The following is a 19,124-nucleotide window of genomic DNA, read 5'->3' as shown; positions in this document are numbered from 1 at the left end:
ATCCGTATTATCACTGAGAATACAAGTTATGGGTTTTGGTTTCGATTTTGATTTCTGTGTATCACAAAATAATTGTATTATATCTTCAATATTAAAATCATTTAGTTTGTTTTGAAGTATAAATACACCGATAATGTCTTCCATTTTAAGACCTGCATTAAAACCCTGTGAGAGTAGTTGATACTCGGGTTGAAAACTAGACTTTGTAAAAATTATTAAATTATCATAATCGAAAAAATTAGGACCAAGGAGCATCTTTAAAAGTAAACAGGTTTTTCCACATCCACTTGAACCAACTATTAGACATCTCAATGAATTTGGAATGTTTTTATGGTTATTAAATTTTATCTTATTTTCCCAAACGGGTAAAAAATCATTCATTTATATATTTGGAAAACAAGTCATCTAACTTTTTTTGAGCTATTTTAGAAACTCTATATTTTATCCTGAGTTCGGGTTTAATTTCAAAATAATTCATTATTTTATTTATATAGTATCTTGTATTAACATTTCCATTAAAATTATTTTGAATAATAAATATCATTCAACCCTTATACATTTCCTCAATACAAATAGTCTCTTCCCTTGAAAGAAATGGTGTATTATCATCACAATACTTAACATTCATCTCTCTTATTAATCTTGTAAAGTAATTCATTTTTGGTTCTAATTTTAAAGAGTTATATATATATATTTTTTTTTTATTATCATTAATTAAAATTAAATCACAGAAAATACATTGTTTATATGAACCCTCATTATTAAGCCCTATTCTATCACAAGCCGGACAATTCTCTAATTTATCATATGGAGAGTCTGGAAATTCTAAATATCCTTCAGAACTTATCATATTTATATGGTAAATTTTTACTTAAACTAAACGCAAGTTTATTCATTAATAAATACAATGTTTCAAAGCACAAAAGACAAATTTCAATCAATCTCTACTTCGGTGAAAGATATATAAAAATATGTCAAAGATGTTAAATTGAACAAAGATAAATATGAAAATTTTTGGGTAAAACCAGTTATGGAAAATAACATGAGCCCCTCTATTTCATTTAAAGGAAGAGCTCTAACTATACCTGGAAAGACATCCATTAAAGTAAATCGAACAAAAGTTTCTCCTCTACTCCTGGCAATTTATTCAAAGCTTGAAAAAGTGATCGATCGCGATACTTTGAAAAAGAATGATAAGACCATCAACAATACTCGTGGAGAAATTTGTATTTACTTTAATAATCCAAAGGGTGTAGATCTTAGTAAAATGAATGATGTTAATATTTCTGGTGAAATGTCATTTCGTTCTATGATAGTTAGAGATTATTTAAAGATAACTTTTGATATTAAAAATGTAGAGATTGAATCTGTTAATGAAAGAAAGTATATAGATATTGATGGGAATATTTTTCCTGCTAATTAAATATGAGTCATTACAGCAGTGAAGATTTTACTATTTTATTGAACTCGGACGATAGTGATGATAGCATTTCATTGAACTCGGACGATGGTGATGATAGTATTTCATTGAACTCAAATGATAGTTATGATGCTAATAGTTTGTGCTCAAATGATAGTTATGAGAGTAGCTTTATTGATGACTCTGAGTATGATTCTGAGTATTCATGTGATAGTTATGACTCAGATGATTCTGAGTGAAAAAGTGTTTTAGTTTAAGTATAGTTTCATATGTAAAAAGCCTGTAAAAGGGCACTTTCTTCTGTAAGTGTTTTACTTTAAGCACAGTTTCATCTTTTTAAAAAGCCTCTAAAAAGGTGTTTTACTTGAAGTATAATTTTGCCATATAAATATGATCAAAGCAACGTATTGCGACGTTTGTGAACAAGAATATAAACAATACAAAAGACACCTTAAAACTAACAAACACACATTTAATCTACTTCACCTACTATCTCCTATTCAGAAGGAAACAAAACACTGTTCTGCCTGTGATGAAAATATCCTCAAGAAAGGCTTCGAAATACATCTTAAAACAAATCAACATTTATCAAATTTTATCACAACTAAAAACTCTGATGGTGCATTCAAAGGACATATTAAAAAAAGAGTCTTTAACTTCAAACCTCCTGAACCAGAGTCTATAGAACCCGTCTCCGCTCATCCCTCTCCTCCACGGCTGCAGAAACCCTCATCCACGCCTTCATCACCTCCCGTCTGGACTACTGCAATAGCCTCCTCTATGGTTCACCCTCAAAAATCACCAATAAACTCCAATACATTCAGAACTCCGCTGCCCTTCTACTCACCCATTCCCGGACCCGTGACCACATCAACCCCGTCCTTTACAAGCTTCACTGGCTCCCCATCCCCCAGAGAATCCAGTACAAAATCCTCCTCTTGACATACAAAGCCCTCCATAACCTGGCCCCATCCTACCTGGCTGACCTCCTCTCCAGACACACTCCCACCCGCAACCTCCGCTCTGCTGGTACCAACCTCCTGACCCCCTCCATCCGGACCAAATTCAGATCCTGGGGGGACAGGGCCTTCTCCATCGCTGCTCCCACCCTCTGGAACTCACTACCTCACACCATCAGAGACTCCTCCTCACTCACCACATTCAAAACATCAATAAAGACCCAGCTGTTCAACACTGCATTCAACATTCAACCCACAGCATTTAACCCCTGACTATCTCTTCTCCTTCTCCCTCCTTTTGCTTTAAATATTTCCCTATTGATTCTTGTCTTTTTGCAATTGTTGTTTTCATGTATTGTTATGCATTATGTTTGCCACTCTGTCAAAGCGCCTTTGGGCTTCTGGAAAAGCGCTATACAAAATAAATGAAATATTATTATTATTATTATTATAGTTGATGCTGTCGAAATAGTTAAACCTGCTGTTCAAACGTTGATTGAAAAAACACGAAAAGAAATGAAACCACTTAAATTTTATATGGGAGTAAAATTAGAAATGACAAAGGACGAAGGAGTTATAGATACACTGTAGCGGCTGCCGCTGAGTTTTCACAATCGCCTTGCACCTATCAAGGACGCGGAGCGATCACCATGCCGGGCTCGTCCAGGACGCCCAGGCCCGCGCTCAACTTGCCAGGCCGCAGCCAGGACGCTGGGCCACGCCCCCTGGCGCCGGGCCTGTGCAAACCCCCTGGCGGAATAGATATATATTGCTGACTGATAAACGGTTTTTCAGAGTGCCTGAGTGTTTGATTTCATTAAAGCAACTCAGATGAATTCTAGCTTTTTGTCGCGTCCATTCTTCCGATCGACGTGGGAGCCCCGGCTCCTTCATTGGTGACCTATCGACATGGACACGGCAGTCGCCCTTAAACTGCCTACCTTCTGGGAGGCTCACGCGGCGGTTTGGTTCGCACAGGCGGAGTCCCTGTTCGCCCTGCGAGGCATCACGGCCGACGACACCCGCTTCCACCATGTGGTAGCTGCGCTCGGGTCGGTTACCGCGGCCCGCGCCCTGAGCCTCCTCGAAAGCCCGCCAGCCGCTGACAAATACGGCGCGATTAAGAAGCTGCTCCTCGATGCTTTCGCCCTCCCATCGGCGGAACGCGCACGGCGCCTGCTCGATCTGCCTGAGCTCGGCGACACGCGCCCTTCCGAGCGCATGGACTACATGCTTTCACTGCTCGGCGAGCACTCTCCGGCATTCCTGTTCCGGGAGCTGTTCTTCCGTCAGCTGCCTAACCCGGTACGCCTCGCCCTGGCAAGCACGACGATCACAGATCCCCGGGCCCTTGCCAGAGAAGCCGACAAGATCTCCGCCGCAGGACAGCGCATCGTAGCGGCGACATGGGACCCACCGCCGTCCGACGCAACACCCAGGGCGCCCGAGCACCCGGCACGGTCGACGGCCGAACTGCCGACGCCATTGGCGGCCGCTCTACCGAGCCGACCACCTCCGGCACGACGACCGAGGCCTCCACCTGACCAAGCGTGGTGTTACTATCATGCCAGGTTCGGACAGAAGGCCCGGACATGCCGACCCCCGTGCACCTTCGGCAGGCCGGGAAACGGCCGGGCCGGCGTTCATTACCAGCCATGAGCGCCGGCCACACGGGCAACTTACTGTTCATCACGGATAAAGCGTCCGGACGGCGCTTCCTGTGCGACACCGGCGCCCAACTGAGCGTCATACCCGCCTCTGACCAGGACAGGCAATCCGCGGTTTGCGGCCCCTCCTTAGTTGCGGCCAACGGATCGACTATCCGCACCTTCGGCCCGCGCAACGTCACCCTCTGCTTCGGCGGCCAACGCTTTGCTTGGACGTTTGTAACCGCCAACGTGCCCGTGGCTCTGCTAGGCGCCGACTTCCTCTGCGCACACGGACTGCTGGTGGACGTCCAACGGCGTCGTTTAATCAACGCTGAAACCTTCAGCTCCCTGGTATGCACATTGAGCAGCTCCGCGCCGACCGAGCTGGCATGCGCCGTCCCGGCGGCGAACGAGTTTGCTCGCCTGCTCACGGAGTTCCCGGCCCTCACGCGGCCGACGTTTTCGGCCGTCGCAGTACGGCATGGGATCGAGCACCACATACCAACCACGGGCCCGCCGGTCTACGCCAGGGCCCGCCGCCTCGACCCAGCCAAGCTCGCCGTAGCGAAGGCCGAATTCGACGCGTTGGAGCACCTCGGCATCGTGCGGCGCTCCGATAGCGCGTGGGCCTCGCCACTGCACATCGTGCCAAAGCCGGGGGGTGGATGGCGCCCGTGTGGCGACTACCGCCGTCTCAATGACGCTACCACCCCCGACAGGTACCCGATCCCGCATATCCAAGACTTCTCCGCCCGTCTGGCGGGACGGGTCATTTTTTCGAAAATTGACCTCATACGGGGATATCACCAGGTACCTGTCAGGGCGGCCGACGTCCCTAAAACGGCAGTCATCACGCCGTTCGGCTTATTCGAATTCTTGCGGATGCCGTTTGGTCTCAAGAACGCGGCTCAGGCGTTCCAGCGCTTGATGGACGGCGTGCTGCGTGACCTGCCGTTCCTTTTCGTTTACCTGGACGACATCCTCGTCGCCAGCACGTCCCGGGCCGAGCACCTCCTCCACCTCCGGACGCTGTTCGAGCGCCTCAGCGAGCACGGCCTCATCGTCAACCCGGCCAAATGCCACTTCGGCACGACGGCCGTTGATTTTTTGGGCCATCACATCACCAAGAACGGGGCCGTGCCGCTGCCAACCAAGGTCGAGGCCATCACCACGTTCCCGCGTCCCCGCACCATAAAGGCCCTGCAGGAATTCCTGGGAATGGTGAATTTTTATCACCGCTTCGTGCCCCGTGCTGCTCAGCTCATGCGGCCCCTCTACGAAGCCCTCCGGGGCATGCCGGCCAAGCACGACATCGCCTGGTCCGCAGCAATGGATGCGGCCTTCCAAGGCTCAAAGCGGGCCCTCGCCGACGCAACACTGCTCGCTCACCCGGTGCTCAACGCTCCCATCGCCCTCACCACGGATGCCTCCGACTACGCGGTGGGCGCCGTACATGAGCAATGGGTGAACGGGGTTTGGCAGCCACTCGCTTTTTTCAGCCGGCAGCTCCGGCCGAACGAGCTCAAATACAGCACGTTTGACCGGGAGCTCCTCGGTCTACACCTGGCCGTCCGCCATTTCCGCCACCTCCTGGAGGGCCGACCTTTCACGGCGTTCGTCGACCACAAGCCGTTGGTTTACGCCATGGCCAAGGTCACGGAGCCATGGTCGGCCCGCCAACAGCGCCACCTCTCCGCCGTGTCGGAGTTTACCACGGACATCCGGCACGTCGCCGGCAAAAACAACGCCGTGGCCGACTGTCTTTCCCGGGCCAGCGCGAACGCGGTCCACCTGGGCGTGGATTTTGCGCTTATGGCGGCGGACCAAACCACCGACACCACGGTGCAAGCCCTCCGGGCGGCGGACACGGGCCTCCGCCTGGCCGACATCCCCTGCGCGGACACTGTCCTGCTCTGCGACATCTCCCAAGGCCAGCCTCGCCCCATCGTGCCCGTCGCCTGGCAACGCCGCATCTTCGCCTCCCTCCACGGCCTTTCCCACCCGGGCCGGAAAGCTTCCCAGAAGCTGGTGTCGGCGCGTTTCGTCTGGCACGGCCTTCGTCGGGACGTCCGCGATTGGACCAGCGCCTGCACGGCCTGGCAACGGGCCAAGGTCCACCGACACACCCAGGCCCCGCTGGCACCTTTCACCGTGCCCGAACGACGTTTCGACCACGTCAACGTGGATCTGGTGGGCCCCCTCCCCCCGTCACGGGGGTTCACACACCTGCTCACCATGGTGGACAGGACCACCAGGTGGCCGGAGGCCGTTCCCCTCGTCTCCACCACCACCGCCGACGTGGCGCAGGCTTTCATCGCCACCTGGGTCGCCCGCTTCGGCGCACCGGCGGACATCTCGTCAGACCGCGGTTCACAGTTCACCTCCGAGCTGTGGGGCGCGGTCGCCCGCAACCTGGGGATCAAGCTCCACCGTACTACGGCCTACCACCCCCAAGCAAACGGGTTGTGCGAGCGATTCCACCGCTCCATGAAGGCCGCGCTCATGGCCGGCCTTCAAGACGTCGGGTGGGCCGACCGGCTGCCGTGGGTCCTTTTGGGCCTTCGCACGGCCCCCAAGGAGGACCTCCAGGCATCCACCGCCGAGCTTGTCTATGGCCAGGTGCTACGCGTCCCGGGCGAATTTGTGCCCGACGCTACCAGTCCCTGGTCCGCAGCTCACCAGCGCTTGGACCTCCAGGAGGCCGCCCGACGGTTTGCCCCCGTGCCAACATCCCACCACGGTGACCCCCAGTCCTACGTCCCCCCAGCACTCCGCACAGCGGAGTATGTTTTTGTGCGTCACGACGCACATCGGTGGCCACTCCAGCCGCCGTACGACGGGCCCTTCCGGGTGCTGCGACGGGACGACAAGTCGTTCGTCATCGACATCGGCGGCAGGTCGGACCGGATTGCTGTGGACCGCCTCAAGCCGGCGCACGTGGACGTCGACCACCCACCACGGGTGGCCCTTCCGCCGCGGCGAGGCCGTCCCCCGTCCACGGTGCCCCCCACTCGACCGCCCACCACCTCACCGGACCCCCTCCCATGACCCGCCAGGGGTCGCTTCGGCCGGGTCATCAGGACCCCCCTCAAATTGACCCTGCCGGTGCAAGTCGATTCTGGGGGGACGTGTGTAGCGGCTGCCGCTGAGTTTTCACAATCGCCTTGCACCTATCAAGGACGCGGAGCGATCACCATGCCGGGCTCGTCCAGGACGCCCAGGCCCGCGCTCAACTTGCCAGGCCGCAGCCAGGACGCTGGGCCACGCCCCCTGGCGCCGGGCCTGTGCAAACCCCCTGGCGGAATAGATATATATTGCTGACTGATAAACGGTTTTTCAGAGTGCCTGATTGTTTGATTTCATTAAAGCAACTCAGATGAATTCTAGCTTTTTGTCGCGTCCATTCTTCCGATCGACGTGGGAGCCCCGGCTCCTTCAACACCATACATGAGAACTGAGCCACAATTTATATCTTCATATCAAGACTTTAAAACATCAGGAGTCTATGATGAACTTATTAAACAAGAGCAAGATGTGGATAATTCAATCGTAGGAAGTGGATTCAATATAGGAAAAATTATTTACATAGACATTCATATTCTTAAATCAGATCCTCTAAAAGCTTCTTCTTACATTGATTTACCCAGTGTTATCAAAAATAGAAAAGCAGTTATCAATATCAAAAATAAAGACAATAAATGTTTTCTCTGGTCTATTCTAGCACACTTACATCCTCCACATTTTCATGATGAAAGAGTATCTCATTATAAAAAATATGAGAATACATTAAATACGAAAGATCTAAAGTTTCCGATGACTTTAAATGATATTCCTAAATTTGAAAAGTTGAATAATTTATCAGTTAATGTTTATGGTTTAACAGAAACAAACAACATTCAGGTTTTTAAGCTTTCTGACAATTGTAAACAAACTCATATTAATCTTCTATATTTTATTTCAGACGAAAATTCACATTATACATTCATCAAAGATATTACAAAATTAATAAAACCACAAGTATGTAAAAGAACAAATAAAATATATATTTGTATGCGTTGTCTTAACTTCTTCCATATGTTACGTGGTCCTCCCGGTGACTACCTGGTCTCGGTGACCCCCGGACCGTGAGAGGAACTCCGCCAGAAAGATCTATGATTTATACGCTTTCGTAACGCAATCAATATGAAAGACACAACAATTCAAGTCAATAAGAAACCCCACACCAAGGATCCGGGTTAATCAATAATATATTCCCCAATCCATGAACAACCATCAACAATCAATCACCAATATTACTAAGATGGCCATCTTATATATGTCCCCCCTTTCCCCACTCACGACCCCTCAATGGTCACTGTCCCTCACAATGTCTCTGGGCCCCTCCAGACCAAGGTGAAGGTCGACTTCTCCGCACCCGGGTGGTTGAACGAACCCCTGGCTGACGTGTTCCAAACGTGCACGTCGCGTACCGGGGACAGCTGTTGCAGCGCACACCTCCTTGCTAAGCAAAGCGGGCAAAGCAAAGCATGGCTTGCAAAGCGCGCGAGGCCCAAGGTGCGACCCGTACGCGTCCTTGTAGACGTTGAGGCGAATTGTGCCGGACGCTTGGTTCCGTGCACGAACCCACGGCAACTTGATGTGTAATCGGTAATTACACCGCGCAGGTAACTCCTTTCGCCAGACGGGCTTTCAAACGCAGCGTCCCCCACGCTGCTCAATATCGACACCGCTCGCGTCGGAGCTGGGCGAGGAAGAAGAAGATCACCGCTTCTCCCGGACCTCGTGTGTTTTCTTCTTCCATTTCCGGTCTCCTTTTCCCCAGAAGGGCTCCTGACCCTTTAATCACAACAACCTTTAATCGAATAAACATTAATAAGCAATGACCTGAATAGTAATTCACATAAATTCACATAAATCCGTAACACTCCCCCCCTTCAAGAAAGAAAGTTTGAACACAGCGAAAACTTTCTTTGCTGGCCAACTTTGATAAACAAACCAGATGACTCACACCCCCAAATCATCAGTTCCCCCCGGGCACAATTATGACTTAAAAATAAAGCAACAAAATTTCACAAAACCCCTAGATTAATTCACTCTGGACCAAGAGTCAACCACTTCTAGTTTCTCTTGAATGACGGTGAAGAGGTGGTGACCAAAGCCCCAAAGTTAAACCTCTCGATAGCACTTTTTCGGGAGGCCCAGCTGAGTATTCCCTACATGGACGCCTTAAGGAATGTGGAGTTCACGGTTAGTCCGGGGAGGAAAGTTCATTACATGGACGCCTTTAAGAACATGGCGTTCACGGTTAGTCCGTGTAGGAGCCCCGGCTCGGCGGCTCCACCGTATATAGTGCTTTAACTTCTCCAGACTCCTAACAGTTACGGTGGGACCCCTTGTCCCAGCCGTTACCTGACTGGCGGTCTCCTTCTCGGCCAGTGCTCTGACATTCATTCTTTCGGGAGGTGCCGTAACTCTGGGAGCCTCCATAGTAATATCGGCTGCTGCCAACCCCAAAACTACCGCCACGTTGTCCTCTTCTGTAGACCTCTCGACGCCTACGAAATGCCTTCCCTACTGTTATGGTCCGATCCTCCAAATCCTTACCATTCCAATTCTTCTCTGCCTCTCTGGCGTCTTTTGTGCTTGCAAACGTGACAAAGCCGAACCCTCTTGACCGTTGCGTTTCCCTGTCTTTTACCACCCGCACTTCCACCAGCGGCTCATATCTGTTGAAGACAGAGGTCAGAACTTCTTCCTCTGTGTTGAAGTTCAGTCCCCCTACAAATAACTTGGAACTTTTGTCGCCATCCCGAGCTGGGGTGGTGTTATTTCCCCTGCGGGGCTCTTTACCCCCCCTCGGGTTACCATAAATTTGCCCCCCGGCCAAATCATTCCCGATAATCACAGATACTCCCTCTACAGGAAGCGTGGCTTGTAAACCGACGGTGACCGGTCCTGACACCAAATCGGATTCCAAATGGATGACATGAAGTGGGGCACTAACACAGCCACCAATCCCTTGCAACCGAACACTATCACCAGTTGCGGTACTCTTTGACAATGGCAAAATGCCTTCCAGCATTAAGGATTGATGGGCTCCTGTGTCCCTCAATACCCTAACAGGTCTTGGGTTAGTCAAGCCTCCCTTGAGTGAGACCAACCCCTCATAAATAAATGGTTGGTAACTGTTCTGTGGGCGATTTCTTACGCTTGCCATCGCATTCGGAGTGGTAATAGTCGGACTCCGCTCTGGGTTTTCCCTTTTCATGAGGTAACAACTGGACATCAAGTGTCCAGGTTTCTTGCAAAAAGCGCAAGTAGGCCAGGAGGAAAAACTCGTGGTCTGCCTCGGGCCCCCCGGAAAATAAGTTTGTCTTGGGCCCGTAGCCCTCGGATTTCGAACAGTTGGGGTATCCGCGTTGTCCCCATAATCCTCTCGAGGCCGCCGCCATGTATTGTCGTTCTCCGCACCGGGTGTTCCATAACTCCCCTGCTGAAGTCTAGGCGAGGAGCTAGGTGTGTGGACCCCTATCCGTTGTGTTAAGGCATAATCATCTGCCATGGTGGCTGCGTCCCACAACTTTGGTACTTTATTTTCCTGCAGGTACACTTTGATGTCCTCGTGGACACGCTGTTGAAATTCCTCCACCAGCATCAGGTCACGCAATGCTTCGAAGTCGTTCCCGACTCCTTTTGACTCACACCACCGATCAAACATGTTTTCTTTCACTCTAGCAAACTCCACATGGGTCTCACTCTCCCTCTTCCAGGCATTCCTGATTTTTTGCCGGTAAGCTTCCGGAACCAACTCATAGGCTTTGAGGATGTGCTTCTTCAATACCTCATAATCTGCACATTGGTCCATTGGTAGCGCCGAATAAATCTCTTGAGCTTTACCCACCAGCACACTTTGCACTAGTATGGTCCAGGCCTCCTCCGGCCAGTTTAACTGTCGAGCCACTTTCTCAAAGTGTGGAAAAAATTGAGTGACTTCCTTTTCACTGAAGGGTGGAACCAGCCTCACATGTCTGCCCACATCCCAGGTGTTTTGGCTAGGTGTCGACCCCGTCAGCAAGGGTGGTACCTCTCCCCGTTCTCTCATTAAATCCAGCTCCTTGAATTTAATTTCTTGCTGAAGCGCCAGATCACGTTCCTTCAACTCCCTTTCGGCTTTTCTCTCCTCTGCTTCGAGTTCCCTTGCAGCTCTCCTCTCCTCTGCTTTTCTCCCTTCTAACCTTTCCTGGAGTTCTCGTTCCACTCTCCTTTCCTCTGCTTGTTTCTCTTCTCTCCTCTCTTCTACTTTCCTTTCCTCTTCTGCTCTTTCCTTTTCTGCTTTCCTTTCTTCTTCTGCTCTTTCCTTTTCTGCTTTCCTTTCCTCTGTTTTCATCCTTTCTAACCTTTCCTGGAGTTCTCGTTCCACTCTCCTTTCCTCTGCTTGTTTCTCTTCTCTCCTCTCTTCTGCTTTCCTTTCCTCTTCTGCTCTTTCCTTTTCTGCTTTCCTTTCTTCTTCTTTGATCCGTTCCTGGCTCCGTAATTGCAACTCCAGTTTCCGGAGCTCAACGTCTTCTGGTTCTTCGGGTAGCCACTCCCAGGCTAACTCGTCCCATGTTCCTAATCCCACCATAGACTGTATCACCGTGGTCTGCAACTCTGCCTTCCTCAAATTAGTTCGGACCTCCAAGTTAAAATGTTTGGCCAATTTCAAGAGGTCCGATTTTAGTAATGCTCGGAACTGTGCCTCACTAGGGGTTACCGCAAAGTTCTGTGCCACAAACGCCATGGTGACTACTGGTAACACCTGTTAACCTTCACCCCAGAAATTTCCAACAAAGAAAAGCAACAGTATTACTATTATTGCTATTGGTTTTTTTTTGTTTTTTTTGTTGTTGTTGTTTTGTCGACAGAGCAAAACAATTTTGGGAACATTGGAAAAGTTACCACTCTTGGGAATTCTTTCCCGGACTAAAATTTAGAAAATTTTATAGATCCCGGACGTAGACCCAATTGCGAATCCGCAAATTGTAATTTGGACGAGCCCCCAATTTCTGTTACGTGGTCCTCCCGGTGACTACCTGGTCTCGGTGACCCCCGGACCGTGAGAGGAACTCCGCCAGAAAGATCTATGATTTATACACTTTCGTAACGCAATCAATATGAAAGACACAACAATTCAAGTCAATAAGAAACCCCACACCAAGGATCCGGGTTAATCAATAATATATTCCCCAATCCATGAACAACCATCAACAATCAATCACCAATATTACTAAGATGGCCATCTTATATATGTCCCCCCTTTCCCCACTCACGACCCCTCAATGGTCACTGTCCCTCACAATGTCTCTGGGCCCCTCCAGACCAAGGTGAAGGTCGACTTCTCCGCACCCGGGCGGTTGAACGAACCCCTGGCTGACGTGTTCCAAACGTGCACGTCGCGTACCGGGGACAGCTGCTGCAGCGCACACCTCCTTGCTAAGCAAAGCGGGCAAAGCAAAGCACGGCTTGCAAAGCGCGCGAGGCCCAAGGTGCGACCCGTACGCATCCTTGTAGACGTTGAGGCGAATTGTGCCGGATGCTTGGTTCCGTACACGAACCCACGGCAACTTGATGTGTAATCGGTAATTACCCCGCGCAGGTAACTCCTTTTGCCAGACGGGCTTTCAAACGCAGCGTCCCCCACGCTGCTCAATATCGACACCGCTCGCGTCGGAGCTGGGCGAGGAAGAAGAAGATCGCCGCTTCTCCCGGACCTCGTGTGTTTTCTTCTTCCGTTTCCGGTCTCCTTTTCCCCAGAAGAGCTCCTGACCCTTTTATCACAACAACCTTTAATCGAATAAACATTAATAAGCAATGACCTGAATAGTAATTCACATAAATCCATAACACATACACAAGAAAGATTAGATAAACATTCAAATTATTGTGGTGAACATAAATCAACGGTAATCAACATGCCTAAAAATGGCTCAAAGATCACATTCAAAGATGAAAAGAAAACAATAAAACATCCATTTGTTATATATGCTGATTTTGAAAGTATTTTAGAAAAAATTGATACTGCTTCTCCAGATCCAAAAGAATCATACACAAATAAATATCAAAAACATACTCCTTGTGGTTTTTGTTATTATATCAAATCATCCGTTGGTGATGAATATAACAAGTTAGAGGTGCATAGAGGCTCAAATACCCCAGAGGAGTTTGTGAAACGACTAGAAAAAGACTGTGTTCGATTAACCAAGATAATGAAAGAAACCAATCAACCAATGTCCTTAACAAGTAAAGAAAAAAGAGAATTTAGACAGCCAAAGGTTGCCTGTCATATTTGTGAGAAGAAAATTGGTAAAGGTCTAAAGGTTAGAGACCATTGTCATCTCACTGGTAAATATCGAGGTCCGGCTCATCAAAGTTGTAATATTAATTATCAACTCCCCTCTTTCATTCCTGTTTTTCTTCATAACAACGCTCATTATGATACACATCTATTTATCAAGGAACTCTCAAAGACTTCTGGAAGTATCTCAGCAATTCCAAACACGGATCAGAAATACATTTCATTCACAAAAACAATTCACACATCTCCTATTACTCATATCAGATTTCTTGATACATTTAAATTCATGGCAAGTCCATTGGCTAACTTGGTTCAAAATCTAAAAGAGTTTCCATGTCTTTCAGAGTATTTTTTAGATAAAGATTTTCTAACACAAAAGGGAATTTACCCCTATGACTACATGGACTCATTTGAGAGATTCAATGAAACACAACTTCCTTCAAAAGAAAATTTCTATAACAAATTAAACAACAGTCATATATCTGATAAAGATTATGTACACGCACAAAATGTTTGGGAAAAATATAACATCAAGAATCTTGGCGAGTATCACGATTTGTATCTCAAAACTGATGTGCTTTTATTGACCGATGTATTTGAAGCCTTTAGATCTGTTTGTCGCACTGGATATGGATTGGATCCTGCTCAATACTACACAGCACCTGGATTGGCCTGGAGTGCGATGTTGAAAATAACAAAACAAGCTTTGGATTTGATAACCGATGTTGATATGCTTTTGATGATTGAAAAGGCAAAAAGAGGTGGAATTTCACAAGTCTGCTCGAGTAGATAAGCAAAAGCAAATAACAAATATCTTCCAAATTATGATTCAACGAAAGAGAGTTCTTACTTGATGTACTATGACGCGAACAACCTGTATGGCTGGGCAATGTCTCAGGCTCTTCCTTATGGAAAACTTAGATGGGTAAAGGAAAAAGACTACAAAAAGGTTTTACAAGATGTATGTATCTCTACACAAAAAGAATTGGATAAAGAAAAAGTTGGTTATTATTTTGAAGTTGATTTGAAATATCCAGAGGAACTTCATAACCTACACAAAGATCTCCCATTTGCTTGTGAAAAGGAAAGTCCAAAGAAGGAGTGGTTAAGTGATTATCAACAATCATTTAATATAGGTGAATCAACAGAAAAATTCCTTACTACATTATATAACAAGAAAAATTATGTTCTACACCAAAGAAATTTGCGACAATATTTATCAAAAGGTCTAAGAGTAGAGAAGATCCATAGGGTTCTAAAGTTCAATCAAAGTCATTGGTTAAAGGGGTACATTGATTTTAATACACAAAGAAGAACAGTCAAAAACAGATTTTGAGAAAGACTTTTATAAATTGATGAATAATGCAGTCTTTGGTAAGACCATGGAAAATGTGAGGAAAAGACAAAATATCAGACTATCAACATCTTGGAAACAAGCATCAAAATTAATTAATAGACCGAGTTTTACTTGAGCTGAGGTCTTTACTGAGAACTTTTGTGCGATCCATTTGATTAAAGAGAGTATTGAAATGGACAAACCTATTTATATTGGAACATCAATTCTTGATTTATCAAAGTCATTAATGTATGATTACTTTTATAATAACTTGAGGAAGAAATATCAAAATGATGTTCATCTACTTTATATGGATACAGATAGTTTTATTTTGCAAATTAATACTGATGATGTTTATTCAGACATGAAAAAGGACATTAATATCTATGACACGAGTAATTACAGTCCAGAGAGTGAGTTGTTCTCTTCTAAAAATAAAAAGGTGATTGGAAAGTTTAAGGATGAATTAGGAGGAAATGTCATGAGTGAATTTGTGGGATTGAGGTCTAAGGCATGCTTATAAATACATTGTGAATAACGTTGAAAAGACTGATAAGAAGTTAAAAGGTGTAAAGAAAAATGTTATTAAAGAAACAATAAACTTTAAGGATTATTATAACTGTTTAACAACAAAGAAAGAAGAGTTTAGAAAGATAAATGGAATAAGAAGTTATAAACATAAATTATATTCAGAAGAGGTGAATAAGAAAGCATTGGGGGCTTTTGATGATGAGAGGTTTATTTTAGAAAATGGAATTGATAGTCTCCCTTATGGTTATATAAGTATATAAGTGATAAGTTAAAAAGGGGGATTAGGGATTTTAACTGGCTACCGCCGCCTTTTTACTATTATATAAATGATAGAACCAAGTACCAACCAGACTAAAGAGTGGAGGTGTAATCAACCTTGGTATATAAATGGTAAACATAACGAATGTGAAAAATATAAAATAGGTATAATTGAAAAGACAACTGGTAAAAAAATTTACAAAACAAATAAGAGAATTAATTTAAATACCGGTGAATTGGGTAAAAAAGATGAAAATATTTTTGAGTGGATGGAAAACTTTGATGGTTGTCAGGAAAATATATACCTAATTTAAAAATGGTATGTGGCACTGGAGGCACTCAAACAAGAACATTGAGGGAGGTTTACCATTTTATCTTAGCTCAGTTAAAATATCTTAATAAAGAACCAAACTCAATCATATACTTTGTTAATATATTAGATGGTGAAGAGAGTGGCAAGATAATTAAATTATTTCCCACGCATAAACAAATATTTGTAGGATCAATGTTTGAGTGGTCTACTCAGGATCATTGATAGTAAGAATACCATAAGACCAAGGGGGGATCATTGTTTGAGTGGTCTAATGAACAACATTAAGGATAGGTGTCAAAAGGCTAAAAGGTTCGTAAAGAGGTGAGAGGAAAATTAACATGTAAGTGAATGGGTGGATGTTTGAGTGGGTCAAAGATAATCTGCCAGATGATATGTAGAAGAAGGATTATAGGTCTATAAGGGAAAACAAATATTTGTAGTGTTTGAGTGGTCTAATGAACAACATTAAAGATAGGTACTATAGACAAAAGGTTCATAAAGATGAGGGTGGGAGAAATAGAGGTGTTAATGGGCAATGAGGTTCAGAGGAAAATTAACATGCAAGTCAATGGGAAAATGAGAGCTTCCCAGAAGCAACATATATACACTACTCACATGGCAGGGAAAAGTTCCACGTGGCATAGAAAATTCCCCACATGGCAGAGAAAAAAAAAGCAAGGACAAGCAGTGACAAGAACGAGCCGATTAGATTTTGGATCAGGTCCAAATCCAAATCCAGCCTATCAGTGGGATACAAAACAAACTGTTCAGCTTGGCCGACATCATGTGTGTGCTCTACCGAGTGTAGTTGTAGTTGCAGATGTTAAGGTCGATTAGGTTAATGCTTAGAATGGGGGTCCTGCTCATCATGAGCAGCATATAAGTCAATGGGGTGGTTAATGAACTGGCATTATGAGTCAAATGTCCTCGCATTTATAAGTTTCCATGTACATTTAGTTCACTCTTGGCACAAAACTGACATTTTAAAAGTTGTAAAACCTTAACTTTTTATGAATTGCGAAATAAATCTAAACCAACTCAGAGTCAACAAATAGCGCACACGCACACACACACACGTATATATATATATATATATATATATATATATATATATATATATATATATATATATATATATATATATATATATATATATATGTATGTATATATATATATATATATATATATATATATATATATATATATATATATATATGTATGTATATATATATATATATATATATATATGTATGTATATATATATATATATATATATATATATATATATATATATATATATATTCATTGTGTTCAACAAACTCACCTGATGCAGCTTCTTCAGCGGCCAAGGCAGGAAGTTGCCCTTCTGCGGTCTCTGAAGACCTCCAAGGTTATTAATGAAATATTCCCGAGGTTGGAAGTGCGACTTGTAATCCTCACCTGAATATGCGCCGCTTTCTTTGGCCATGGTGCTGCCGGCTGTTGGGGGTCACGTATGCCCGACCTGTCGGATTTGGAACAATTCTTATTCTTCTTCTTCTCTTTTTACCTTCAGCTTGTTGTTGTTGTTGCTGTTGCTGATGGTTTTTCCGCCCTATTATTGCTCACGCTGCTCACGGATACCTCCGTGACGCTGCTGCATTATTTTGCGTTTTGAAACTATAACATTTGTCAAATAACTTGACTGTCCTTTAAAACTTTACGATTTATATCTGAGATAAATAATGCTGTAATATTAAATATGCTTAGACAGAAGCAACAACCTTTAAATCTACACAGGTCGATCTACTTTGTACATTAATGACCTGCACAAGAAGTACCTGTACAATAAGTTGCATTTGGCACATGATTACACTTTACATAAATATAACAAAACAGGTAAAAGTGGACACGAACAGACGTATCCTAATGATTAGAAAAATACAGGAAAAGTAAATAAGTGATCTTTCATTTTGGATACACTTAATGACCTTTGCAATCCTATTTTTAGCTCACCTGGAACATAGTTCCGGGGACCTTATCCGATGGCGAGTAGTCAGTCCGTAAACACTTAATTGCAACTTCTCCGAAACCGCTGATGGGATTGTGACCAAATTTTGCACAAATTATATTTGTTGTGTTGTGACTAAAGTTTGTTCATGGCATTAAAAAAAATCGAGATCTAAGGGGGTTTACGAGGGGTCAAATTGGATCCAGGGGTTGCCCCCCAAAATAGGTATTTGCTTTCTTCTCAGAAACTACACAGGTAATTTCGATGAAACTTTACCACAACCTTCCTCACCCATGATGTATCAATGTTTGTTCACGCTATTGGAAAAATTGGGGTCTAAGGAGGTATACGGGGTTGGGGGTGGAAGAGGGAGGAGGTTGCCAAACAAAATTGTTATTTTTTTTTGTTTGTTTGTTTAAAGTCTCATGATTATGTTAGTATGATTCTACATTCTGTCCTTTCTTCGAGCAGCCATTAAAATTGGTTTAAAATACCTTGAGTCAATGCACTGTACTGTTTATTCCACCAGGTGAGCACCAGGGGTATTGCCCCTATGTTTAAAATCGCCCTCATGTCCGAAAGAAGCAGTTTGTGTGCAATCCATGCAAGTTACACACTTCCAGATGCTGACAACTTGAGAACCCTTTAGAATCACCCTTTAGAATTTCCCTTTATAATTTCCCTTTACAACCCTTGAGAATTACCCTTTATAATTTCCCTTTATAATTTCCCTTTATAACCCTTTAGAATCACCCTTTAGAATTTCCCTTTATAATTTCCCTTTATAGTTTCCCTTTCTAACCCTTTAGAATCACCCTTTAGAATCACCCTTTAGAATCAACCTACAGAATCATCCTTTATAATCACCATTCAGAATCACCCTTTATAATCACCCTTTAGAATCACCCTTTAGAATCACCCTTTATAATCGCCCTTTAGAATCACCCTTTATAATCACCATTTATAATCACCCTTTATAATCACCCTTTAGAATCACCCTTTAGAATCACCCTTTATAATCACCCTTTAGAATCAGCCTTTAGAATCACCCTTTAGAATCACACTTTATAATCACACTTTATAATCACCCTTTATAATCATCCTTCAGAATCACCATTCAGAATCACCCTTTATAATCACCCTTTAGAATCACACTTTATAATCACCCTTTCGAATCACCCTTTATAATCACCCTTTCGAATCACCCTTTAGAATCACCCTTTATAATCACACTTTCGAATCACCCTTTAGAATCACCCTTTAGAATCACCTTTTATAATCACCCTTTATAATCACCCTTTAGAATCACCCATTATAATCACCCTTTAGAATCA

At 44.7% G+C, this 19,124-nt stretch overlaps 1 protein-coding gene and 1 long non-coding RNA gene across 3 annotated transcripts in view; both read right to left on the bottom strand.

Annotated features, from left to right (window-relative positions):
• The window catches only part of LOC137416431 (nicotinamide N-methyltransferase-like), a 35,625-nt gene extending 19,004 nt beyond the window's left edge, over positions 1–16,621 (bottom strand). Inside the window, exon 1 of the mRNA XM_078783705.1 lies at positions 16,416–16,621. Within this exon, the coding sequence (XP_078639831.1) occupies positions 16,416–16,458 (43 nt within the window). The 5' untranslated portion in view covers positions 16,459–16,621. The remainder of the gene's footprint in view (positions 1–16,415) is intronic.
• Positions 1–17,414, bottom strand: part of LOC144893324 (uncharacterized) — a 64,796-nt gene extending 47,382 nt beyond the window's left edge. For both annotated transcript variants that reach the window (XR_013624390.1, XR_013624389.1), the window contains exon 1: positions 17,241–17,414. This is a non-coding gene — a long non-coding RNA (uncharacterized LOC144893324). The remainder of the gene's footprint in view (positions 1–17,240) is intronic.
• Between the last annotated feature and the right edge of the window lie 1,710 nt (positions 17,415–19,124).

This window comes from Myxine glutinosa, chromosome 8 (genome assembly GCF_964187855.1).
Source record: "Myxine glutinosa chromosome 8, kmMyxGlut1.1, whole genome shotgun sequence".
In the NCBI taxonomy this organism is placed as follows: Eukaryota; Metazoa; Chordata; class Myxini; order Myxiniformes; family Myxinidae; genus Myxine; species Myxine glutinosa.
The sequence above is the reverse complement of the archived record's forward strand: the minus strand, read 5'-3'. Positions and strand labels throughout refer to the sequence as shown.